The 20592-nt window shown below is 38.0% G+C and overlaps 4 protein-coding genes across 7 annotated transcripts; 2 read left to right on the top strand and 2 right to left on the bottom strand.

The window, feature by feature from the left end:
- Positions 1-474: 474 nt before the first annotated feature.
- On the bottom strand, positions 475-9133 carry LOC131302606 (F-box/kelch-repeat protein At3g23880-like). 4 transcript variants are annotated; one of them, XM_058329328.1, is made up of 4 exons: positions 5939-9133; positions 4849-4988; positions 2607-2682; positions 475-783 (listed from the first exon to the last, which is right to left on the bottom strand). In XM_058329328.1, the coding sequence occupies exon 1, from the start codon at positions 8790-8792 to the stop codon at positions 7503-7505; it is 1290 nt and encodes a 429-aa protein (XP_058185311.1). In that variant the 5' UTR covers positions 8793-9133; the 3' UTR covers positions 475-783; positions 2607-2682; positions 4849-4988; positions 5939-7502. The 4 variants fall into 4 exon arrangements, 2 of the variants coding, with proteins under 2 accessions (XP_058185311.1, XP_058185321.1); XM_058329338.1 differs by lacking the exon at positions 2607-2682 and having other exon boundaries at positions 6119-9133; XR_009191822.1 differs by lacking the exons at positions 475-783; positions 2607-2682 and having other exon boundaries at positions 4553-4985; positions 5939-6074.
- LOC131328375 (F-box/kelch-repeat protein At3g23880-like) lies at positions 7173-12324 on the bottom strand. The gene is made up of 2 exons (XM_058361326.1): positions 10903-12324; positions 7173-7418 (listed from the first exon to the last, which is right to left on the bottom strand). Exon 1 carries the CDS (start codon positions 12322-12324, stop codon positions 11044-11046), a length of 1281 nt encoding a protein of 426 aa, XP_058217309.1. The 3' UTR covers positions 7173-7418; positions 10903-11043.
- A 1752-nt stretch (positions 12325-14076) lies between these two features.
- On the top strand, positions 14077-15276 carry LOC131328366 (F-box/kelch-repeat protein At3g23880-like). The gene has a single exon (XM_058361318.1). It carries the CDS (start codon positions 14077-14079, stop codon positions 15274-15276), a length of 1200 nt encoding a protein of 399 aa, XP_058217301.1.
- Positions 15277-16949: 1673 nt separating this feature from the next.
- Positions 16950-17489, top strand: LOC131328358 (uncharacterized). Its single transcript, XM_058361312.1, has 2 exons — positions 16950-17002; positions 17114-17489. The coding sequence occupies exons 1-2, from the start codon at positions 16950-16952 to the stop codon at positions 17487-17489; spliced, it is 429 nt and encodes a 142-aa protein (XP_058217295.1).
- The last annotated feature ends 3103 nt before the right edge of the window (positions 17490-20592 follow it).

The raw sequence follows: 20592 nt of genomic DNA, 5'->3' as shown, positions 1-20592 counted from the left end.
AAAAAAAAACTTGGACATAGTGCTGACAACGAACGGACAACAGAACTATGTAATGTAACTCGATATTGAGCTCGTGTTTGACCCGTTAAAAGTTCGGTTGAGATCCTTGTGTTACCTAAACAAACTGAACTTAAACATTTTTTTTAAGCTTGTATACTTTCAGCACTACAACAAAAATTACATTTTATAGCTTTTGAAAAACGCTGTTGAATGTCATAGATAGCGTTCTGAAGAACGTTGTATTAGCCGATGCTGTTAAAAGTCAAGACTTTTAATAGCATTTTTTGAACACTGTCTTAGATAAACTTTTAATAGCGTTTTTTGAACACTGTCTTAGATATACTTTTAATAGCATTTTTTGCATGCTAATTTTGAGATTCTTTTAATAGCGTGTTTGTCATTGCACCACTCATTTAATTTTTTTTTATTACATTCAACACCAATTGTAAAATAATTATTAGAAAAACACGAATATAATCTAAAACTTCAATGTTGCCAATGTAATTAACCAAATTCATTCAATCGGGCAAGTATTCATTACACCAGCTTTCGAAACAATTCGAAAACACAAATTACATGAAAGGGTTGCAAGAATTACAACGGATTCATATAGTACCCAGGTGTTCAATGTTACCAAAGGTAGCCACAAACAAGCTAACCAACATATTACTTGAAAATTTCCTATGTTGCAAGCTTGTTGAAATTGATGCAATCTTCGAGCAATTTGGTCTCTCTTTCCTCCCAAAGCCAAGCTCGTGAAATTGATGCAATCTTCTTGATTCCCTGTGGTACAAAATTTTGGATCAATAGATGGGTGTAGAATAAGCTCATGATTCGCGAAAGTATTCAGACTATAAAAGCACAAGCATTATTAAAGCACCCTCAAAGCAGCAAAAACAGAGTTGTTGATATGTCCCAAAGCAGCACCAGAATAGGACTTATCAATAAACAGAATAGAAAGGCAATAGGATAACAATTACAACACAAAATAGGGTTGAAATCAAATTCAGTACAACAAAATGGCACAAGAGTTATGCCAAATTCTAATAACAAAATACGGTTGCTTAGTCATTGGACAGCAAGAAGAAGTAGAACAACATGAAGGTGAATCTATTTGAAGATTGCATCTGAGGTGAATCTGTTTATAGAGATAATTGATTGAACAACCTAACAGTTGAGCCACCAGTTGGAGTGCAAAGGCATCTAACCCATCCAACAGACTTCAGTTCCCGGACATCAATAGGGTTGGGTGATTTCTATCTTCTTGGGTAGTAAATGTTCTGCTTTCATTCACACATCTAAAGATCCACGTTCCTAGAACTAGAATGAACCAGCACTGAACGGTGGCCCAACTAAAAAAAAAAAAACTTTAAAAGAGGAAACATTGTCGTATTGCATAATTCCTGCTACTGATGTTATAGCTTCATGTTCTAGTGGCTCTCGTCTCAATAATCACACGTCTTAGATGATGAATATGTAATTTTATATTTCAGGTAACACCAAATCGGACTATTCAGCTTTAGGTGTGAAGATATTGCATACTACAACTAGGGTCCAAAATTTCAACCGTATACAAGAATCCAAAGCATTTTAGACAACCCATTAAGTACCTCAAACCAAAATGCATATCCGCTTACCTTAACCTGCACCGGGGAATTTCTGAGCAGTCTGAACTCTAAAGGGATCAATAAACAACAAAGGCGCCTAAGTCTGAGTGGTTTTCCTACTTATAGATCACCAGCAAAGTCTCCTTACCATTTGAACAACTAATACCCTGTTTCTGGATTACCGTAGAAATTTTCTGCCTCTTAAATTTCCCAACAGACGAAGTAATACTACAATGCAAAATGGAAAGGAAACAGGACCATACTGAAATAATTGTGCACCAATCAGTCAGAAAACACTAAAGTTCAACCGCATGGTTACTAAGATACATTGAACCAAGAAAATAGAATAGAATCCCACTTCCTACACTGCCAGTTTTTTGAATCAAATAGTACCATAAAAGTCCGCAAAATCTTCAAACAGTGCAAACTATAAACTTATAGCACCTAAAATGGGTCCTCAAGTGAAGGCAGGTATAGAGGAAGTTAATATGGACAGTAAATTAAAATAGAAAACTCAGAAAATCAAACTCTGAGTCTGAGCTGACTAAAAATCTAAACATATATGACATTTATCCTTTAGAGGTTTAGTCTTCTCCTCGGAAAAGACAAATTTTACCATTCGACCATATCCACAATTTTTTTGTTCTTGATACGCAATATGTGTGGTAATGATAGGCACATTATTATACTTAATACTCGAGCCCTGAAGAAGCAACCACGAGATCAACCCCCTAAATTTCAAGAGAATGTGAAGCTTGTGAGCTAAGAATATCAAAAAACACATTTGCAGAGCACCGAACTAATTATACTAAAACAGGCAATGTTTTTCAGACTACAATAGCCTTCATCGCACCTATAATGACAGTAGAGTCCTACTTTCGTATTCATCACAAGTAATATGAATATGGTGCATCTTGTTCAACCTTTTTCAATTCCATCTATAAATCATACAGTAAAAAATCATTGAGCAAAAAGAATAAAATAGGTGTTAGAGAGTACCTGACAGTACTTCGGGGCCGGGCATGTCCTAATTTGGTGTTGGCGTTTGTTTGCAGCGCAACTCACGCCATCCATCCTAAGTAGGAGCCATGATGCACCTATTAGCATAAAAGAATAATATAGGTATTGAACTGTGCAATAACTTACTAAGAGTAAGACAGATATGGCCATAATCAACACTATGGAGCAACCAAATAATCAGGCATAAATATGATATGCATAAAAGGGAGTAAAGAAACACAAGTCATATTCAGAGCAGCACTGATCGCAAATAACAATATACGGAAGCAGCCATATGTGCACAACAGAAGCATAAGAGTAATGCGGTTATCTATCATCACATAACCATGTGTACACAATAGAAAGAAAGTTTTCGTTTCAACTTGTAAACCGACGTATACCCCTCGGAAGTGGCAGAAGTGAATTCCAAAGAAGATGTCTTATGAAACAGCTATGTCACAGGAATGGAGTTGGCCCCAAGCATTCTTCATATCATTTTCTACCACGGTTTTCTCTAAGTCCACAGAGTTCAGTTGCACCCACTGGAATGCAAGTTAACTTGCAAGGGATAAACAGGAAGCAGTATTAAACACCCAATAATAAACCCCCATTGCTCATATAGCTAACAAAATGAGTACTAAACTTTAAAACCCATTAAAGGGATAGAAAGGAAGCAGACCTTACTCACGTAGTATCAACTCTGTTTTCAGTTGAAAAACTGAAAAATATGAAGCCATTCAGATGCCTATACCCATTAAAGTGACAAAAAACTTGATCAAGAGGAACCCAATGTATGATGTTTGACATTCTATTGAATGGACCTAGAGCAGAACACTCTCAACGGGTCAAGGTATCAATTCTTCTCTGTGAAATCATAAATACTCAAGCACATAATGAAATCCAAGCCATATATATACACGAACCAAGAGTTTATTAAGGGCTGGATAATATGAACAAATTAAAGTTACACATGCACAATGGCAAGATACGAACAAAAAAGACAAACCAAAAGATCCCGGGAGGTGCCTTTAGTACAACATACCAAAAGTTACAAACCATCAAAAAAGTGTACTTAGTCCTCCAACTATTGAATCAGATTCTATGTTGTCCTTCATTCTAACTTTTGTTAAGTTTGTAAACGGAAAAATCCACTCCACCACCAATGTAAGGGCAGAAATGTCATTCCCCTCAATCCTAGAATTGGCACCATCCCTTCCCCTAACAAAACATAAAAAACAGAGAACACCACCACCGCTAATGAGCACCCTATTTCCCATGACCTCCATCCCCTCCCCATACCTCCCCCCCTTCCCTTGAACCCAAATGCAACAAATTCTAGAGCTATAAAGTGTATTTGTTATGTACAAAATGTGAACCCGAAAGGATGAGAACAGTCTTATAGCTCCTTTTCTCTCTGATTCTATGCAAATGTTAACCCAAAATTGAGTGCAAAACAGACTCAAAACTGAAAACTAAGTGCATACTGATATGTGGCAACCGTGTATAACCTGTGACTTAGAACAGACTCAAAACTGATGCAGAAACTAAAATGATGCTTCATCTCAAGTCACAAAAGATACACATTCATCTCAAGTCACAAACTTAACTGAACTGAAGTCATGAAAGCAAAAAACTGCAGCAGCAGCACCACATTCGTAACAGTTACTAAATTGAACCGAAAATGGAAATGCAGATTCACATTAAACTGAACAAGACAGATTCCCACAGATTAGGTCAAGTGCAGATTCAACTGCTATTAGTTACAAAAAAATAGACCACATTATGGTTCTGCTATTAGTTACAAAAAAACATAGCACATTATGGAGCTGCTGACCAAGTAAACAATCCATCGAAGTACCACCCCGAGGGAAAATGGAACATGGTCATTACGTAAGCCTCAAAACCATTGGAAACACCATAAATCAATCTTAGAAGACCAACCACCCTGTGAAAGGGTACAACCCTTTGAGGCAAAGATCCATCTTTGAGGAACAAGAATCCTATGTTATCAACTTTGTAAGGCTTTCTTGATTTATATTTTATACAGCCTAAAACGTAATCTCCGAGGCAAGACAATCAGTTCTTTTCTATTTAACTCTCTTTTCCTTTGAAAATCATAAAAAAATTGTTCCCCCACCAAAGGAGCCAAGCTCATTTACACATAATTCAGTCAATAGCATGTTTGCAAACGATGGAAATCATTTCATAAGTACAATGGCTAGGATAGGTTGAAGAGAATTACCACAAACTGATTCTTGTGTGAGCTTGTGCATCTGTTGCATCTATAGCAAATCAATCTTGGATATTCTAACTTTGACAATCACTTCATTGATCAGTGGCTCTTTGATTGGGCATAAGTCTAGTAGAGCCCATATATATCTTCTACACATAACAGATAATGAACATGTTTAGCAAGAAAAAAAAATACTCTTTTCTAATTAGAAAACCACCCAAGCTGACTTCATTCAAATTCATATAAATCAGCCAATCAGAACTTCATTAACAGGAACTATGAAATCAACAATATACTAATATAGTTCATTGAGGCATATCTACAAACACAAGGAAGTACTTGTACCAAAAAAAAAAACACATTAGCCGGACTATGATGGACACAGATAGCACTAATAACTCATCTTGTTATAGTTTATTAAACCGATGACTCGATTCCATTTCCTAATAATCCTAACCAATACACCTAAGACCCAATCGATTCCATTCCCTTTAGACGATAAACAGCAGATATAACCTGAGAGAGAAATAGATATAAGTTGTTGCTCTCGTTCAAACGAAATTATCTCGAAATCTCGGAGAAATTGTGAAGCTACTTCAAAATTATTAGCAAAGCTATGTCAAAGTGCATATTACGATGTTCACCATCTTGCTCTGAAGTGTTTTCTCTCCAAAACTCTTACTTTTTGTTTCAATAGAAGCCAATCAACTAAGTCATATGCAGAAAACTTCTTATATTCACCAATACGAGGTCGTTAGTCATAAATAGCAAGGGAACTTTTTAGTATTTCTCTTTCTTTTTGTTAAAAATTCCTTTTGCAAGAATCATTAGACCACCAAAAACCTAAACAAAAGCCCCAATACAGTATCAATTACAAATATAGAATTTCGAAAAAAATAGAGAATTGTTTGGAATGAGTCAACACAAAAGCCCCAATCTTTTTTTGGAATGAAAACTGATACTCCAATAAATAAAATCCAAACCCTCTAAGTGCATTATCTGTGCAAATCCTTAGATGGTTATCACAAACTAAAACTTGCCTATTAAAACCCTAGCCTTGTATTTGGGCAACAACTGAATGAAAAAAATCAAATCAAACCTGGTAAGGACTCTCCGAGCAATGAATGCTTGCTTCAACTGATGCAATATTACCGAATATTGGTTTGATTCTCCTTGACTATGGAATGAGGAAGCAGAAGTATGAAGAAGATGAGGCGATTAGTAAGAAACAGATGTTAATCGGTCGGAAATTAAGAGAAATAGAGAATAAGGGACAAACCTGTTCCTCTCGATTAAAACCATAGAATACCTAAAAGATCGATACATTAGAAACCATCACCAGTTCGCACAGAAATCTTGTAGCAACTCGAACGAAACAATTGGCAGATATGGCGCCTATAGTTTTGGTGGAACCGATTGAAATTTTCAGGAAGGGCAGAGTGCGATTTTGGGGGCAACGTTTGGCGCTTATAATTTTGGTGGAAGTGTGGAACGCTGTTTTTCATTTTGGAAAAGAGTGGAACGCTATTGAAGACTTCTGGAACCCTATAATAAATTAGGGCGCGAGTGTTTCCTTTAAACCTAATGGCTGAACGCTATAATTTCCTCTCTACAATAGCATTTAAAATAAAACGCTATAAACTTTTGCTATTAAAAGCGGAATTTGTTGTAGTGCAGAGAAAGCTTGTTATGCTTATGATGCGTAATAAGTCAATACTACTCGAGATTGACTAGTGACCCGTTAAAAGTTCGGTTGAGATCGTTGTGTTACCTAAACAAAGTGAACTTGAACATTTTTTTTAAGCTTGAATACTTCCAGAGCAAGCTTGTTATGCTTATGATGCGAAATAAGTCAATACTACTCGAGATTGACTAGTGACCCGTTAAAAGTTCGGTTGAGATCATTGTGTAACCTAAACAAACTGAACTTAAATTTTTTTTTTAAAACATGTATACTTTCAGAGCAAGATTGTTATGCTTATCATGCATGCGTAATAAATCAATACTACTTGAGATTGACTAGTGATCGGCTCAAATAAATCTCGTTTAAGATGATCTCTATTGATAACTAAGCCAAACTTGAACATATTTTTGAAATGGTTGAGATTTCCAACAAAACTTAAACAATTCACTCTTCGGTTTGTTTGGTTCGTTTATGACCATAGTAACAGATCTTCAATGGATAGAGGATGAAACACACAGGTTTTATAAGACTCAGCAAAACCCAAAAATGAAACACAGAGCATCTTGCCAGAGACATGGCTAAACAAAAAATTTAAAGCATGAAACAAAACTAAATACAAAGGGAAAATATAGATGGGTTTCTCAAAGTATTCAAGAGAATGCCACAAAATTGCCATAGAAACAGGGTCGACATCCTTCATAATTTAACTACGACTAGAAAAAAAAAAAACTACGATCGGGAAAAAAAAAAGCCTCTGAAGGGAAACTTACCACGTGACCGTTTATTTTTTGCAAATCTTCCTAATAATTATCCATCCGGTTATGGAGAATGGATTGGCAAACTAGAATAGCCTACTGTAGAGAAAAATTGAACACCCGTATATGCAATCTTCCACCTCCAGATCTCCTGTGTATTAGTTTGCTTGTAGCCCTGATTCTCTACTGCAGCACTTTTTGTTATATCTTTAGTGGAAGAGAGATCAATTGAGCCTGATTTCTTGAAGCCTCGTTTTCAATAAATCTGGCCTTTCCACAATCCAATCTTCCTCATGGCCATAGGCGTCGGGTGAAACCAAACTCTCCATGTAGGAAGTTTGATAGGTTATATGATCACCTTTTGTTGGGACAAAAATATCTCTTTGTGACATGTCCTCAAGATTGTATGCACATAATCTGTCTAAATGAGCCACTGAAATAACAACTTCCTTGTCACCTGTAAAGCACAATGGCACCAAAGTGCCGCGTGACAAAACCATGAAATTCTTGGATACGTTAAAAATCCTAGTCCATGAGTCTCCTACGCCGTATTCCTTCATCACTAACAACTCAAAAAAGCCGGGTTCAACTTCCTCACCACCACTTCCACGAGTAACACAGCGTCCCATACAAAGGCATCCGTCTAAAACTCCCAACCCCTTTACAATGGGCTCCCCTTCCCCATTGTTGGGTGTCCCATTGTTGGGTGTGAGTGGCATTGGTATTTCTTCAAATTCATCAGTAAGTGGATCGAAAGAAACAATCCCATAGCGGGCAGAATAATGGACACGATCATGTCCAAGTTTAGTGATTGCCCAGTGCAACTTTTCATTCACGTTGGGTCCAGGAAGCGATATATATCCTTTGTCCTTGTCGAGAGCGTGTGAAGTCATGGTGGCCCAGTATTTTCTTTTGAAACTAACAACAGTGACCTCTCCAAATTTATTCCCCATGGCTAATACTGCCTTGTAATCATCAGCGGATGAGTCATAACAAAGTCCAGACAGATACGCATTATTAAGAGAAAAGTGCTTAGCCCACCCCTTTGTCTTGAGCGAGAGAACTTTGGTGGATTGCCTTGTGGAAGGGTTCCACAAGTAGAAATCCGCGTAATGGCTAACGAGAAACAAGCCATTACATGAACCAAAGATCTTTAACCGCTCTGACGCTTTTTTGTCATCGTAAAAAAGCATGGGTTTGGGAAGAGGATCCCTCTTCAATAGAGATCTTGTTCCCGAAAAAGCATGTCCGGTGTCGATGGAGTATAAGTAGCGACATTGAATGGCTATCTGGTGCTTTCGTGACGAAAGAGTGAATTTAGGATCGGAGATCAGAGATTTCCATACCTTGCAAACACAACGAAATCGCAGTAGAGACTGGACCGGGAGACGCGAGAGGATTTCGAGGACGATTTGTTCCGGAATGTCTCCTTGCTGCTGAAGAAATCTGGAGGATACCAACGGGGATTGCATGGTCGAAAGATGCAGCAGATGGTCTCTTTCTCTGTTTTTCATTTTTGGTGGCTGTTAGGGTTTTTTGATGTTCAATATATATGTATATATATATATATATATAATCCGTTTCAGACGAGGACCACCTCTTATACATATTTCCTTTCTTTCTTTTTTTTAAATACCGTTTCCGGCTTTATATGTTTTTTATGTGCTTAAGTATAAGACCCGCCCTGAATATGCACGTGCATCGCCATTGAGTTGTAACATGGCATTTTGCATCTCATTTGGCATTCATAGTGCATGAAACATGTGTTTTGCAGGGCGGATTTGTTAGTTATGCATGATTTTATAATAGAAAAAAAAAAGTAGTAATAATAATATACGTGGCCAAGGATGGAGCCGGGATAGCTGGCGGTGTCCGCCATGACAAAATTTTTATAAAATGTAATTATTACATGTTAAAAAAAATATTTATCCCAAAATTACATAAACCCGCCGCCACTAGATTTTTTTTCCTTATTTTTACTTTACCGGAAGTCCTTAATCCTCTATTCTTTCTTTTAACAAAAGAGACCCGAAAAAATATTCTTAAACTAAAATTAATAGGCCAAATCAAAATATTATAAAAGATGAGATCTAAATAAAAGAAAAAGAAACTTCATCGTGCCTATCCGGCGAAATCTATCTTCTTCTTCTTTTTCTTTTCTTTTTTTCTGTTTTTGCTGTGTCATGGAATAATTTTCCAATGGGACCATTTAAGATATTATTATAACCATTTTTAATCTTTCATTTTGAAGAATTCATCGAGCACTTCACGTGTAAAATAAATAAGGTTGAACGAGTATCGATAATCTCATAATGGAACAAGATACGGTTTAATTAGAAAATAAGTGGTTGATTAGTATGATTCAAAAAAGTGAGAAAACAAAATTTTAGGATCATGTGTAGTTCCAAGACAAACGTTGGGTTTGGGAAACATTTAAAACCACACCAAACACACGCATAAGCACCCACCAACTTCGTGTCTATTGAAATAGAACTCAAAACCTCACGCTCTGAAGGAGCGCTACGTACATGATCATTGCATTTAGTGCACTAGGACTGAGTTACCATCATGAGAGCTAATGGAGACATCTATTTGGTTTGGATTTTGACAAGAGATTTTTAGATTAATGAGTGGAAGGAAAATGATAAAAAAAAATAATAATAATTGAGAAAAAAAGCTTATTAGAGATCGTGCTCAGAAAGAAAGAATTGAGTCTAAATACCCAAAATGAATGCAGTTTCAAGTACCTTTCAATTTTTCCAAATTAAAGATTTTTCGTTGTTTTGTATGGGACGTAAGTTCGTGTGCAGTGTGATGAATCAACCGAAGACCCCTTCTTTATTTTTATTTTTTTTGAAACTTAGACATAGTGCTGACAATGGAACTATGTTATTGGATATTGAGCTCGTGTTTGACCCGTTAAAAGTTAGGTCGAGATCCCTTTGTTATCTAAACAAACCGAACTTAAACATTTTTCTTAATTAAGCTCGTATACTTTCAGAACAAGCTTGTTCAGCTTATGATGCGTAATAAATCAATACTACTTGAGATCGACTAGTGATAAGCTCAAGCAAATCTCGTTTAAGTAAACAAATCACTCTTTGGTTTGTTTGGTCCGTTTAGTACCATAGTAACACATCTTCAATGAATAGAGGAAGAAACATTGAGGTTTTATAAGACTAAGCAAAACCCAAAAAGGAAGCACAGAGCATCTTGCCAGAGACATGGCTAAACAAAAAAATTGAAAGCCTGAAACAAAACTAAATACAAAGGAAAATATAGATGGGTTTCTCAAAGTATTCAAGGGAATGCCGCAAAATTGGCCATGGCTTTTGCACTGGACTCGATCCCATGGTTACGCAGCAAAAGATCTCAGCAGTTGATCAAACAGTCATTTGAGCCGATGGAACAGTGTCGACATCCTTCATAATCTAACTACGACTGAAAAAAAAAATTTAACTACGATTATTGGAACATAATGCCTCTAAAGGGAAACTTACCACGTGACCGGTTATTTTGCAAATTTTGCTAATAATTATCCGTCCTGTTATGGAGAATGGATTGGCAAACTAGATTAGCCTGCCGTAGAGAAAAATCAAACACCTGTTTATGCAAATCTTCCACCTCCAGATTTCTTATGTGTATTAGTTTGATTATAACTCTGATTCTCTGCTGCAGTACTTTTTGTTCTCTTTTTCGCTGATAAGAGATCAATAAGGCCATTTCCTTTTCAAGAAATCGGGCCCTTCCACAATCCAATCTTCCTCATGGCCATTGGCGTCGGGTCAAGAAATCTGGCAGATACACAATCCAATCTTCCTCATAGCCATAGGCGTCGGGTGAAACCAAACTTTCCGTGTAGGAAATTTGACAAGTTAGATGACCTTCCCTTGGGACAAGAATATCTCTTTGTGACATGTCCTCTAGATTGTATGCACGTAATCTGTCTAAATGAGCCACTGAAATAACAACTTCTCCGTCACCTGTAAAGCACAAGGGCACCAAAGTCCCACGTGACAAAACCGTGAAATCCTTAGACACATTCAAAATCCTAGTCCATGAGCCTCCTACGCCGTATTCCTTCATCACTAACAACTCAAAAAAACCGGGTCCAACTTCTTCAGCACCACTTCCACGAGTAACACAACGTGCCATAGAAAGACATCCATCTAAAACTCCCAAACCCTTTATAATGGGCTCCCCTTCCCCATTGTTAGGTATAATTAGTGGCATTGGCAATTCTTCAAATTCGTCCGTAAGTGGATCGAAAGAAACAATCCCATAGCAGGCAGTACAATGGACACGATCATGTCCAAATTTAGTGATCGCCCAGTGCAACTTTTCATTCACAATGGGTCCGGAAAGCGATATATAACCTTTGTCCTTGTCAAGAGCGTGTAAAGTCGTGGTGGCCCACTGTTTTCTTTTAAAACTAACAACATTGACGAGTCCAAATTCATTCACCATGGCAATTACTGCCTTGTAATCATCAGTGGATGAATCATAACAAAGTCCAGACACATACGCATTATTAAGAGAAAAGTCCTTAGGCCACCCCTTCGTCGTGAGCGAGAGAACTTTGGTGGATTGCCTTGTCGAAGGGTTCCACAAGTAGAGATCCGCGTGATGGCTAACCATAAACAAGCCATTACACGAACCCAAGATCTTTAACCCCTTTGACGCGTTTTTGTCATCGGAAAAAAACAGCATCGGTTTGAGAAGAGGATCTCTCCTCGATAGAGATCTTGTTCCAGTAAAAGCAGGACCGGTGTCGATGGAGTATAAGTAGCCACATTTAATGGCTATCTGCGGCTTTCGTGACGAAAGAGTGAATTTAGGATCGGAGATCAGAGATTTCCATACCTTGCAAACGCAGCAAAATCGCAGTAGAGACTGGACCGGTAGACGCGACAGGATTTCAAGGACGATTTGTTCCGGGATGTTTCTTTGTTCTGGAAGGTTTTCTTGCTGCCGAAGAAATCGGGAGGATACCAACAGGGATTGCATGGTCGAAAGATGATGATGGTCTCCTTCTCTGTTTTTCATTTGTAATGGCTGTTAGGGGTTTTTTTAATGTTCATGGTAGTACATAAATCGCATGCGCCTTGGAGAGGTCAGAAGTTTTTGGGTGCAAATACGGCGTAGTTCCTATGGTATCCGAATGTACATTCAAGCAGTCCAAACATGCTTTGGACGATTAGGATTTTAGAGAAAGAGAAAGAGGAGAGAGAGTGATCAGCCAAGGGGAAGAGAGTGTCCAAAATCCGAATTTGAACCATATGGCTCAAATGTGCACTAGGTACCGTCACGTGGTACTCAATTTGCACCCAAAAACTGCTGTGGTCTTGACATACAATTTAGAGTCGGATCTGCTGTGTGAGATCGCGGAGGATAATATCTCCAACCAGTTAGTTTTTTGATAAAGGAAAATTCTAAAATCCGTTTTAAAATTTTGAGTACACGCTCCATTTGATATCGATACTTTTATCGACAAACTCCTGTTTAAATAAAAATTGGAAATGGCGTAGTTATCAAATAGATAGGGAGATAATAGTATTTCAAACTTTAAATGGAAATTCAAATCTCCCTTGATTTGAGTAAGAGTTTGGTAGATTTATATGTTTTAGAGCCATGAAGTGGAGTAGATTTTGAGAGATTTTTACTCAGATTTAAATTTGTATTGAAGGAATTTAATAAAGAAAAAGCCTTAAGGCACATAAAAATTAAAACGCATAAAGACCTAAATGGTATTTAAAAAATATAAGCGAAGAAGAAGACCCTAATCATTAATTTCCACAAGTGAAAAAGCCTGCTCCACATAAAAAGTCCCTTTTCATAATATCGAAACAATGACATAAACTTATTTACAGAGCCGCTGCAAAGCAGCTCTTTATGGAGTTGAGCGAACTCAGCCGTTTGTTTTGACAATCAATGATCTGGATTTTAAAAAAACTATTCACTTGAATAATTTTTTTAAATCCGAACCGTCCAAAACACTTTTAAACGATTGCGATTGAGCGCCGTAACAAAGTTTACGGGTTGCTCCATAAATAATTTTTTCTCCAAAAGGAAACCTGATCTTTTCCACACATTAAAAAGCCATACGCCACATAAAAGCCCTAAATATCCCACCTTTCTAGGGACCAAAATGAACAACCAAATCAAAATAAAACCCCCCAAATTAGGAAAATAAAAAGTAAATTATTCTTCAACCTTCAAAAGAGGCAGTTACACTTGTTTGAATACAAGTTTATCGTTGACTAAAAAATCTCTTAAAATCTGCTCCACTTCATGACTCTAAATCAAAATCTAATCTTCCTCGAACTTTTACTCAAATCAAATCAAGGGAGCTTTGAATTTTCAATCAAACTTTGAAATACTATTTTCCCCCTCTCTATTTGATAACTACGCCATTTCAAAAAAATTTACTTAAATTTAAGTTTGTCAATTAAAATATTCATATGTAATGAAGCTTTTAGTCAATTTTTAAAAAAACTAATTGAATAAAAGTAGGAGGCCCTGTTTCACTAATTAAAATAAGATTTATTTTTTAAATAAGTATTTACTTTTTAATTTAAAGATGATGTATTGTGAAAAAATGATCTATTTCATAAAATAGAAAATAATTATTTAAAAAATGAGAACATTAATGGAATGAGGCCTGAGTAGGTGGGAGATGTTATCCTCAGTGATCGCACACAGAGTATAAGTCGCGATATATATACCACCATGAACATCAAAAAACCCTAACAGCCACCAAAAACCAAAAACAGATCTAGAAAGAGACCATCTGCTGGCATGCATGGATCTTTCGACCATGCAACAATCCTTGTATTGTTGGTATGCTCCAGATTCCTTCAGCAGCAAGAAAACATTCCAGAACGAAGACACATTCCAGAACAAATCGTCCTCGAAATCTTGTCGCGACTACCAGTCCAGTATCTACTGCAATTCCGTTGCGTTTGCAAGGTATGGAAATCTTTGATCTCCGATCCTAAATTCACCCTTTCGGCCCAAAAGCACCACCTAGCCATTAAAGGTCGCTACTTATACTCCATATCTCTATCGAGGAGGAGATATCCTCGTGTCAGACCGTTGCTTATTTACGATGACGAGAGCGCGTCAGAGCGGTTGAAGATCTTGGGTTCGTGTAATGGCTTGTTTCTCGTCATCCATTACACCGATTTCTATTTGTGGAACCCTTCCATAAGGCAATCTGCCATAGTTCTTTCGCTCAGGACGGACGAGTGGCCTAAGGACTTTTCTCTTGATGCGTGTGCGTATCCATCTGGACTTTGTTATGACTCATTCACAGATGATTACAAGGCAGTAATGGCGAATGAATTAGGAGAGGTCACTGTTGTTAGTTTTAAAAGAAAACTCTGGGCCACCACGACTTTACACTTCGTTGACAAGGGCAATGGATATATATCACTTCCTGGACCCAATGTGAATGGAAAGTTGCACTGGGCAATCGCTAAATTTGGAAATAATCATGTCACGTCTTTCAATCCGCTTACGGACGAATTTGAAGAATTGCCAATGCCACTTCTGCCAAACAATGGAGAAGGAGAGCCTGTTATAAATGGTTTGGGAGTTTTAGACGGATGTCTTTGTATGGCACGCTGTGTGACTCGTGAAAGTGGTGCTGAGGACGTTGGACCCGGCTTCTTTGAGTTGTTAGTGATGAAGGAATACGGCGTAGGAGACTCATGGACTAGGATTTTGAACGTGTCTAAGGATTTCACGAGTTTGTCACTCGGGACTTTGGTGCCATTGTGCTTTACAAGCGAGGGAGAAATTGTTATTTCAGTGGCTCATTTAGACAAATTATGTGCATACAATCTCGAGGACAAGTCAGAAAGAGAGATTAGTGTCCCATGCGAAGGTCCTATAACATATCAAACTTCATACACGGAGAGTTTGGTTTCACCCGAAGCCTATGGCCATGAGGAAGATTGGATTGTTGAAGCGCCAGATTTCTTGAAAAGGGAATGACCCAATTGATCTCTTATTATTGGGGAAAGAGAGAACAAAAAGTACTGCAGCAGAGAATCGGAGCGATAAGCAAACAATTATGCTTAAGAAATTTGGAGGTGGAAGATTTGCATAAACAAGTGCTTGATTTTTCTGTACGTACGGTAGGCTATTCTAGTTTGCCAATCCATTCTTGATAACAGGATGGATAATTATTAGGAAGATTTGCAAAATAAATGGTCACATGGTAAGTTTCCCTTTAGAGGCATTTTTTTTCCAATCATAGTTTTTTTTTTTCCAGTCATAGTTAGATTACGAAGGATATCGATACTGTTCCATCAGCTCAAACGACTTTTGCTGCACATTTGCTGCATAACCATGGGATCCAGACCAGTGCAAAAGCTATGGCCAATGTTGCGGCATTCTCTATTTCCCTTCGTATTATGTTTTGTTTCAGGCTTCCAAATTTTTGTTTAGCCATGTCTCTGGCAAGATGCTCTGTGTTTCCTTTTTGGGGTTTTGCTTAGTCTTCTAAAACCTCTATGTTTCTTCCGGTCATTGAAGATCTGTTACTACGGTAATAAACGAACCGAACAAGCCGAAGAGTGAATTGTTTATGTTTTGTTTGAAAGCTTAACCATTTCAAAAAGCTTAGCTTATTTATCAATAGAGATTAGTTTAAACGAGATTAACTTAATTGAGCCGGACATTGGTGGATCACGCATCATGAGCAGAACAAGATTGCTCTGAAAGTTTACGATCTTAAAAAAAAAAAAAAAGGAAAGGTTTAAGTTTTGTTTGTTTAGATAACAAAGCGTTCTCAACCAAACTTTTAACAGGTCAAACACGAGCTCAATATTGAGTAACATAGTTCCGTTGTCATCACTCTTGTTGTGTTTGCGCAATGCTACAAAAACAACTCTCACCCAAGGCAACAAACGGTGCAGTTATGTCCCGAGTTGTGTTTGTAGACTTTTTTGTAAAGCTCTAGCTCATGTTGCTAAGAGCATCTCAAACCTAGGGCTACATTCCTCCATATCTTTATGTTTTGGAGGATTATTTTCCTCCAGAACTCTTCTCCATTTTAGAGCATGGGTAAAATAAAGGACCATCATCCATTTTTGGAGGAATACAACTTTATTTATCATTAAATGGAAAGAAACCTTATAATGATAGACCAATAAACAAATAATCATAACCAATGAATTTGTCTACTTTTTTGCTCATTATCAGCTTAATCTTCATTTGATGTAACATGGTAGATTATACACGAAAGAGGATTTCGTCATGTGTTAAAAAGAACTAAAATTACTACCCCTTATAATAGGAAAATAATTTGTCAACTATTTTGACATTACATTTGCCTTGGTCTCCATGACAAATCCCATCAGTTCATTGCATCTCTTGCAGTCGTACGTCCGTCTAAGGAAGCACCGTAAGAGGCAGCTCATGTACGGTTCGGGAGCCAAGCGTCACTGAAAATCGCCTCAACTGGATGAAGCAGGAACATCAAACAGACGCAATTTCACTGACTGCAAATATCGACTCACGCTGTACATGCACATTAAGTTAGCGAATATATATAGTGAGCGCTTGTAACACGTATCTCCCGAATTGTGCGACTAAGGGGCCAACCATCTTCATAGTGGTGAGCTGAGATGGGTAAAAGCTTAGGTGTCTGTCTACCTTGAGAGATGGTATCATGCCAGCACCCACTATACAACAATGGAAAGCCCTTCAATGAAGCGTAATAAATCAATAGTACTACTCAAGATCGACTAGTGATAGGCTCAAGTAAATCTTGTTTAAACTAGTCTCTATTGATAAATAAGCCAAGTTTGAGAGTACTAGCTAACAGATTCAGGAAAGTGCTACCATCTATCATTGGAGAAGCTCAGGCAGCCTTTGTAGGAGGCAAACAAATTCTTGATGGTGTTCTGATTGCTAATCAGGTAATTCATTATTGGAAACAAAGAAGGTCAGGTGGCTTAATCTTGAAGATTGATTTTGAGAAGGCATATGACTGTGTAAATTGGAACTTCCCGTTGGATATGCTGAACAAGTTTGGCTGTGGTAGAAAATGGGGTGAGTGGGTAAAGGCATGTATATCAACAACATCTCTGTCCTTTCTCATCAATGGCTCACCAACAGAAGAGATATATCCACAAAAAGGACTCACACAAGGTGATATCCTTTATCCCCATTCCTCTTTAATGTCGTGGTGGAAGGCCTGAATATTATAATGGAGAGAGCTAAGCAGGAGGGGTTTATTAGAGGGATAGTGGTTGGAAATGATGGAGTTAACATATCTCACCTCCAATTTGCAGATGATACAATAATTTTCTGCAACAATGATATGGATGAAATACTAAATCTGAAGTATATATTAAGGTGTTTTCAGGATATTTCAGGTCTCAAAATCAATTATTCTAAGAGCATGCCTTGTGGTGTTGGAATTCAGGATGAGGTGGTGGACAACTTAGCTCTTATAATTGGATGTAAAAGTGGGAAACTTCCCTTGAAGTACCTGGGTTTGCCATTGGGTGCCAACCCAAGAAGACTCAGTACTTGGCAGCCTGTGATTGAAAGAGTTGAGAAGGTTCTGAGACCTTGGAGAAGAAAACAGATCTCAATGGGTGGTAAATTGACCCTGGTCAAGTCCAATATGGGCAATTTACCAATATATTTCATGTCCCTCTTCAAGATGCCTGTAGTTGTAGCAAACAAGATTGAGAAGATTCAGAAGAGGTTTTTATGGGGTGATTCAAATGAAAAGAGGAAAATGCACTTGGTAAAATGGGATACAATTACAAGGAACAAAAGATTTGGAGGGTTGGGAGTCAAAAGACTGATAGAGCATAATGCAGCTCTGCTAACCAAATGGTGGTGGAGGTTCAACAAAGAAAAAGAGGCTCTATGGGTGAAAGTAGTCACAAGAAAATATCGCTTGGGAGAGGATTCTTGGCTTCCTGAAGTTCCAAGCAGAGGTAGCACGTCAAATAGCTGGAAGGACATTTGCTCTGTCAAGTATATGGGTGTAGACTTGGGGGATGTTATTCTTCAAGGTTTTGTCTTCAAAGTAAACTCTGGCACTAGCATTAAATTCTGGAAACATAAATGGTTGGGAGAGATAACATTACAAGCTGCTTTTCCTAGACTATTTATGCTGTCCACTCAGAAGGAAGCAACTATAGCAGAATTGGTTTCAACTCAAAGTCAAAGATACTGGAACCTGCAATTCAGCAGACCTCTGCGTGTTTGGGAAGATGAACTGGCACAGAACTTGTATCGAATCCTGGGTGTAGTGCAACTACAAGATTCCTCCCAGGACTGCCTACAATGGAGATGGAGTAAAGATCTCAACTTCTCAGTAAAATCTGTCTATTCAAAATGGGAGGAGCAAAACTTTAGTGAAGATAAAGTCTTGTTTAATGTGTGTAAAAACATTGTTCCACTGAAAGTTGAGCTATTTGTTTGCATGGCCATCCAAAACTGTATAGCTTCCAAGTCCATTTTGGTCAGGAGATATTATTCCCAACAATCTTGATATATGTCCTCTATGTAATTCTGTGGGCGAATCGCCTGGTCACATTCTCCTTCATTGTCATGTAGCGTGGAGTATTTGGTCAAAGATTCTTGCTTGGTGGCACTTGGTTTGGGTTAGCCCATCTAGTCTAAAGAATCTAATGCAGTGGTGGGATAGCATGGGTTTCAGAAATCTTGAGAGACTCTGCTGGCTGGCAACTTTCTATTCTGTGATATGGTTGATTTGGACATGTAGGAATGATGCTGTGTTCAATAATCAGATATGGGAAATGGAGGAGATTTGTGAGTTGGCTAAAACAAGGATGGCAATTTGGATTAAAGGAAAATACAACATATTTGACTACTCGATTGATGATTTTAAGAGGAACCTGGATGGGATTAGGTTGGTGAGGAGTTTTTTGGGTGGTTTTGGTGTTGGGTAGGTCCCTTAGGCTTTGGTTTCTCTTTTGGTTGGGCTATATATTACTCCATAAGTCTTTGATGTGGTTTTATTTTTTTCAGTGGTGGCAGGGTTTGTGGTGTCCCTTCTCTGGTTTTGGTCTGTTTGGTCTATCCTGAGTTCGGTCTTGGTCTGGTTTGTGGGGTCTTGGTCTCTTTTAATTTTTGGTTTGGGGTGTAGGGTGGTGAGAGTGGGGAGTGTTTTTGTGTCTCTCTGTGTCAGGTTTAATTGGTAGGGTGAGTGTTTTTGTCTTGTGTCAGTTGAGTCTTGTTCGGTCTTGTGAGTTAGCCTGTTGGCTGTCTCTTTCTTGAAGACCTCTGACTCTCTATGGTACCCCCATCTGTACCATGGATAGCCTCACTGTGCTTCATGGAGCTCATGTTCTTGTGGATGCTGCTGCTCTTTTTCACCTAAGGTTCTTGGTTCTGGTTCATACTGCTGCTGATGTTCTTCTTATTCTGTTGTCCCTTGGCTCTCTTTGGGACTCCCATTCCCACCATGGAGAGCTTGGGATCCTACAAATATCTGCTGGCTACTACTCTGTGACCCCTGGTTTCTCCTTCGTGCTTACATTTTACAACGGAAAACCTCATTTGATGCTGTTATACTGCTTTTATCGGTGCTGCTGATGCTTGCTAGATATATGTTCTTGTTGCTGCTGCTGGTCTGCTACTAACTCTTGACGATGCTGCTGATGATTTGCTGTTATCCTTCACTTGGTTTGGCTCATTGGGACTCCTATGTGGTGTGACTTTATATGGGAATGCCCCACCAGAAAGTGCTTCTGTTGCTGATATTGATCCGACTGTCTTGCCGATGGATGATTTTGTGCTGCTGGTTCCTCATGCTCCTGAGTTTGCTAATGTCGTTTTTGTCATGAAAAGGTTGCTTAAGTTAGTGGTTATTTGGATGGTGCCCAGAAATGTATCCATATGGGGTCCATTCAATCTATCATTGAATGTACGGTTTTTCTCTTTTCCTTTAGCCCTATGTTCCGCCTCATCCGTTTGTGGCATACATTTGGCTGCCTCGATGTACCTTTTGTCGAGTATCAATAAAATTTTATTGCCGATCAAAAAAAAAATTTAAGCCAAGTTTGAGCCAATGGAACTGTGTCGACATCCTTCATAATCTAACTACAACTGAAAAAAAAAAAAAAAACACTACCATTGGAAAAAAAAATGCCTCCAAAGGGAATACGCACTTAATATCGAAACAAATCCTGATCTTTTCCACACATTAAAAAACCATACGCCACATAAATGCCCTAAATCCCATCTTTCTAGGAACCAAAATGAACAACCAAATCAAAATAAAATCCCCAAATTAGGAAAATAAAAAGTAAAGTATTC

The sequence above is a fragment of the Rhododendron vialii genome, chromosome 1a (genome assembly GCF_030253575.1).
Source record: "Rhododendron vialii isolate Sample 1 chromosome 1a, ASM3025357v1".
NCBI classification, from domain to species: Eukaryota; Viridiplantae; Streptophyta; class Magnoliopsida; order Ericales; family Ericaceae; genus Rhododendron; species Rhododendron vialii.
The sequence above is the reverse complement of the archived record's forward strand: the minus strand, read 5'-3'. Positions and strand labels throughout refer to the sequence as shown.

Coding starts and splice junctions, on each gene's coding strand:
- LOC131328358 (XM_058361312.1), top strand. CDS start 16,950: ATGGTATCATGCCAGCACCCACTATACAACAATGGAAAGCCCTTCAAT. Junction 17,003..17,113: donor GGAAAGCCCTTCAATGAAGC/GTAATAAATCAA, acceptor ACTAGCTAACAG/ATTCAGGAAAGTGCTACCAT.
- LOC131328375 (XM_058361326.1), bottom strand. CDS start 12,324: ATGAAAAACAGAGAAGGAGACCATCATCATCTTTCGACCATGCAATCC.
- LOC131328366 (XM_058361318.1), top strand. CDS start 14,077: ATGCATGGATCTTTCGACCATGCAACAATCCTTGTATTGTTGGTATGC.
- LOC131302606 (XM_058329328.1), bottom strand. CDS start 8,792: ATGAAAAACAGAGAAAGAGACCATCTGCTGCATCTTTCGACCATGCAA.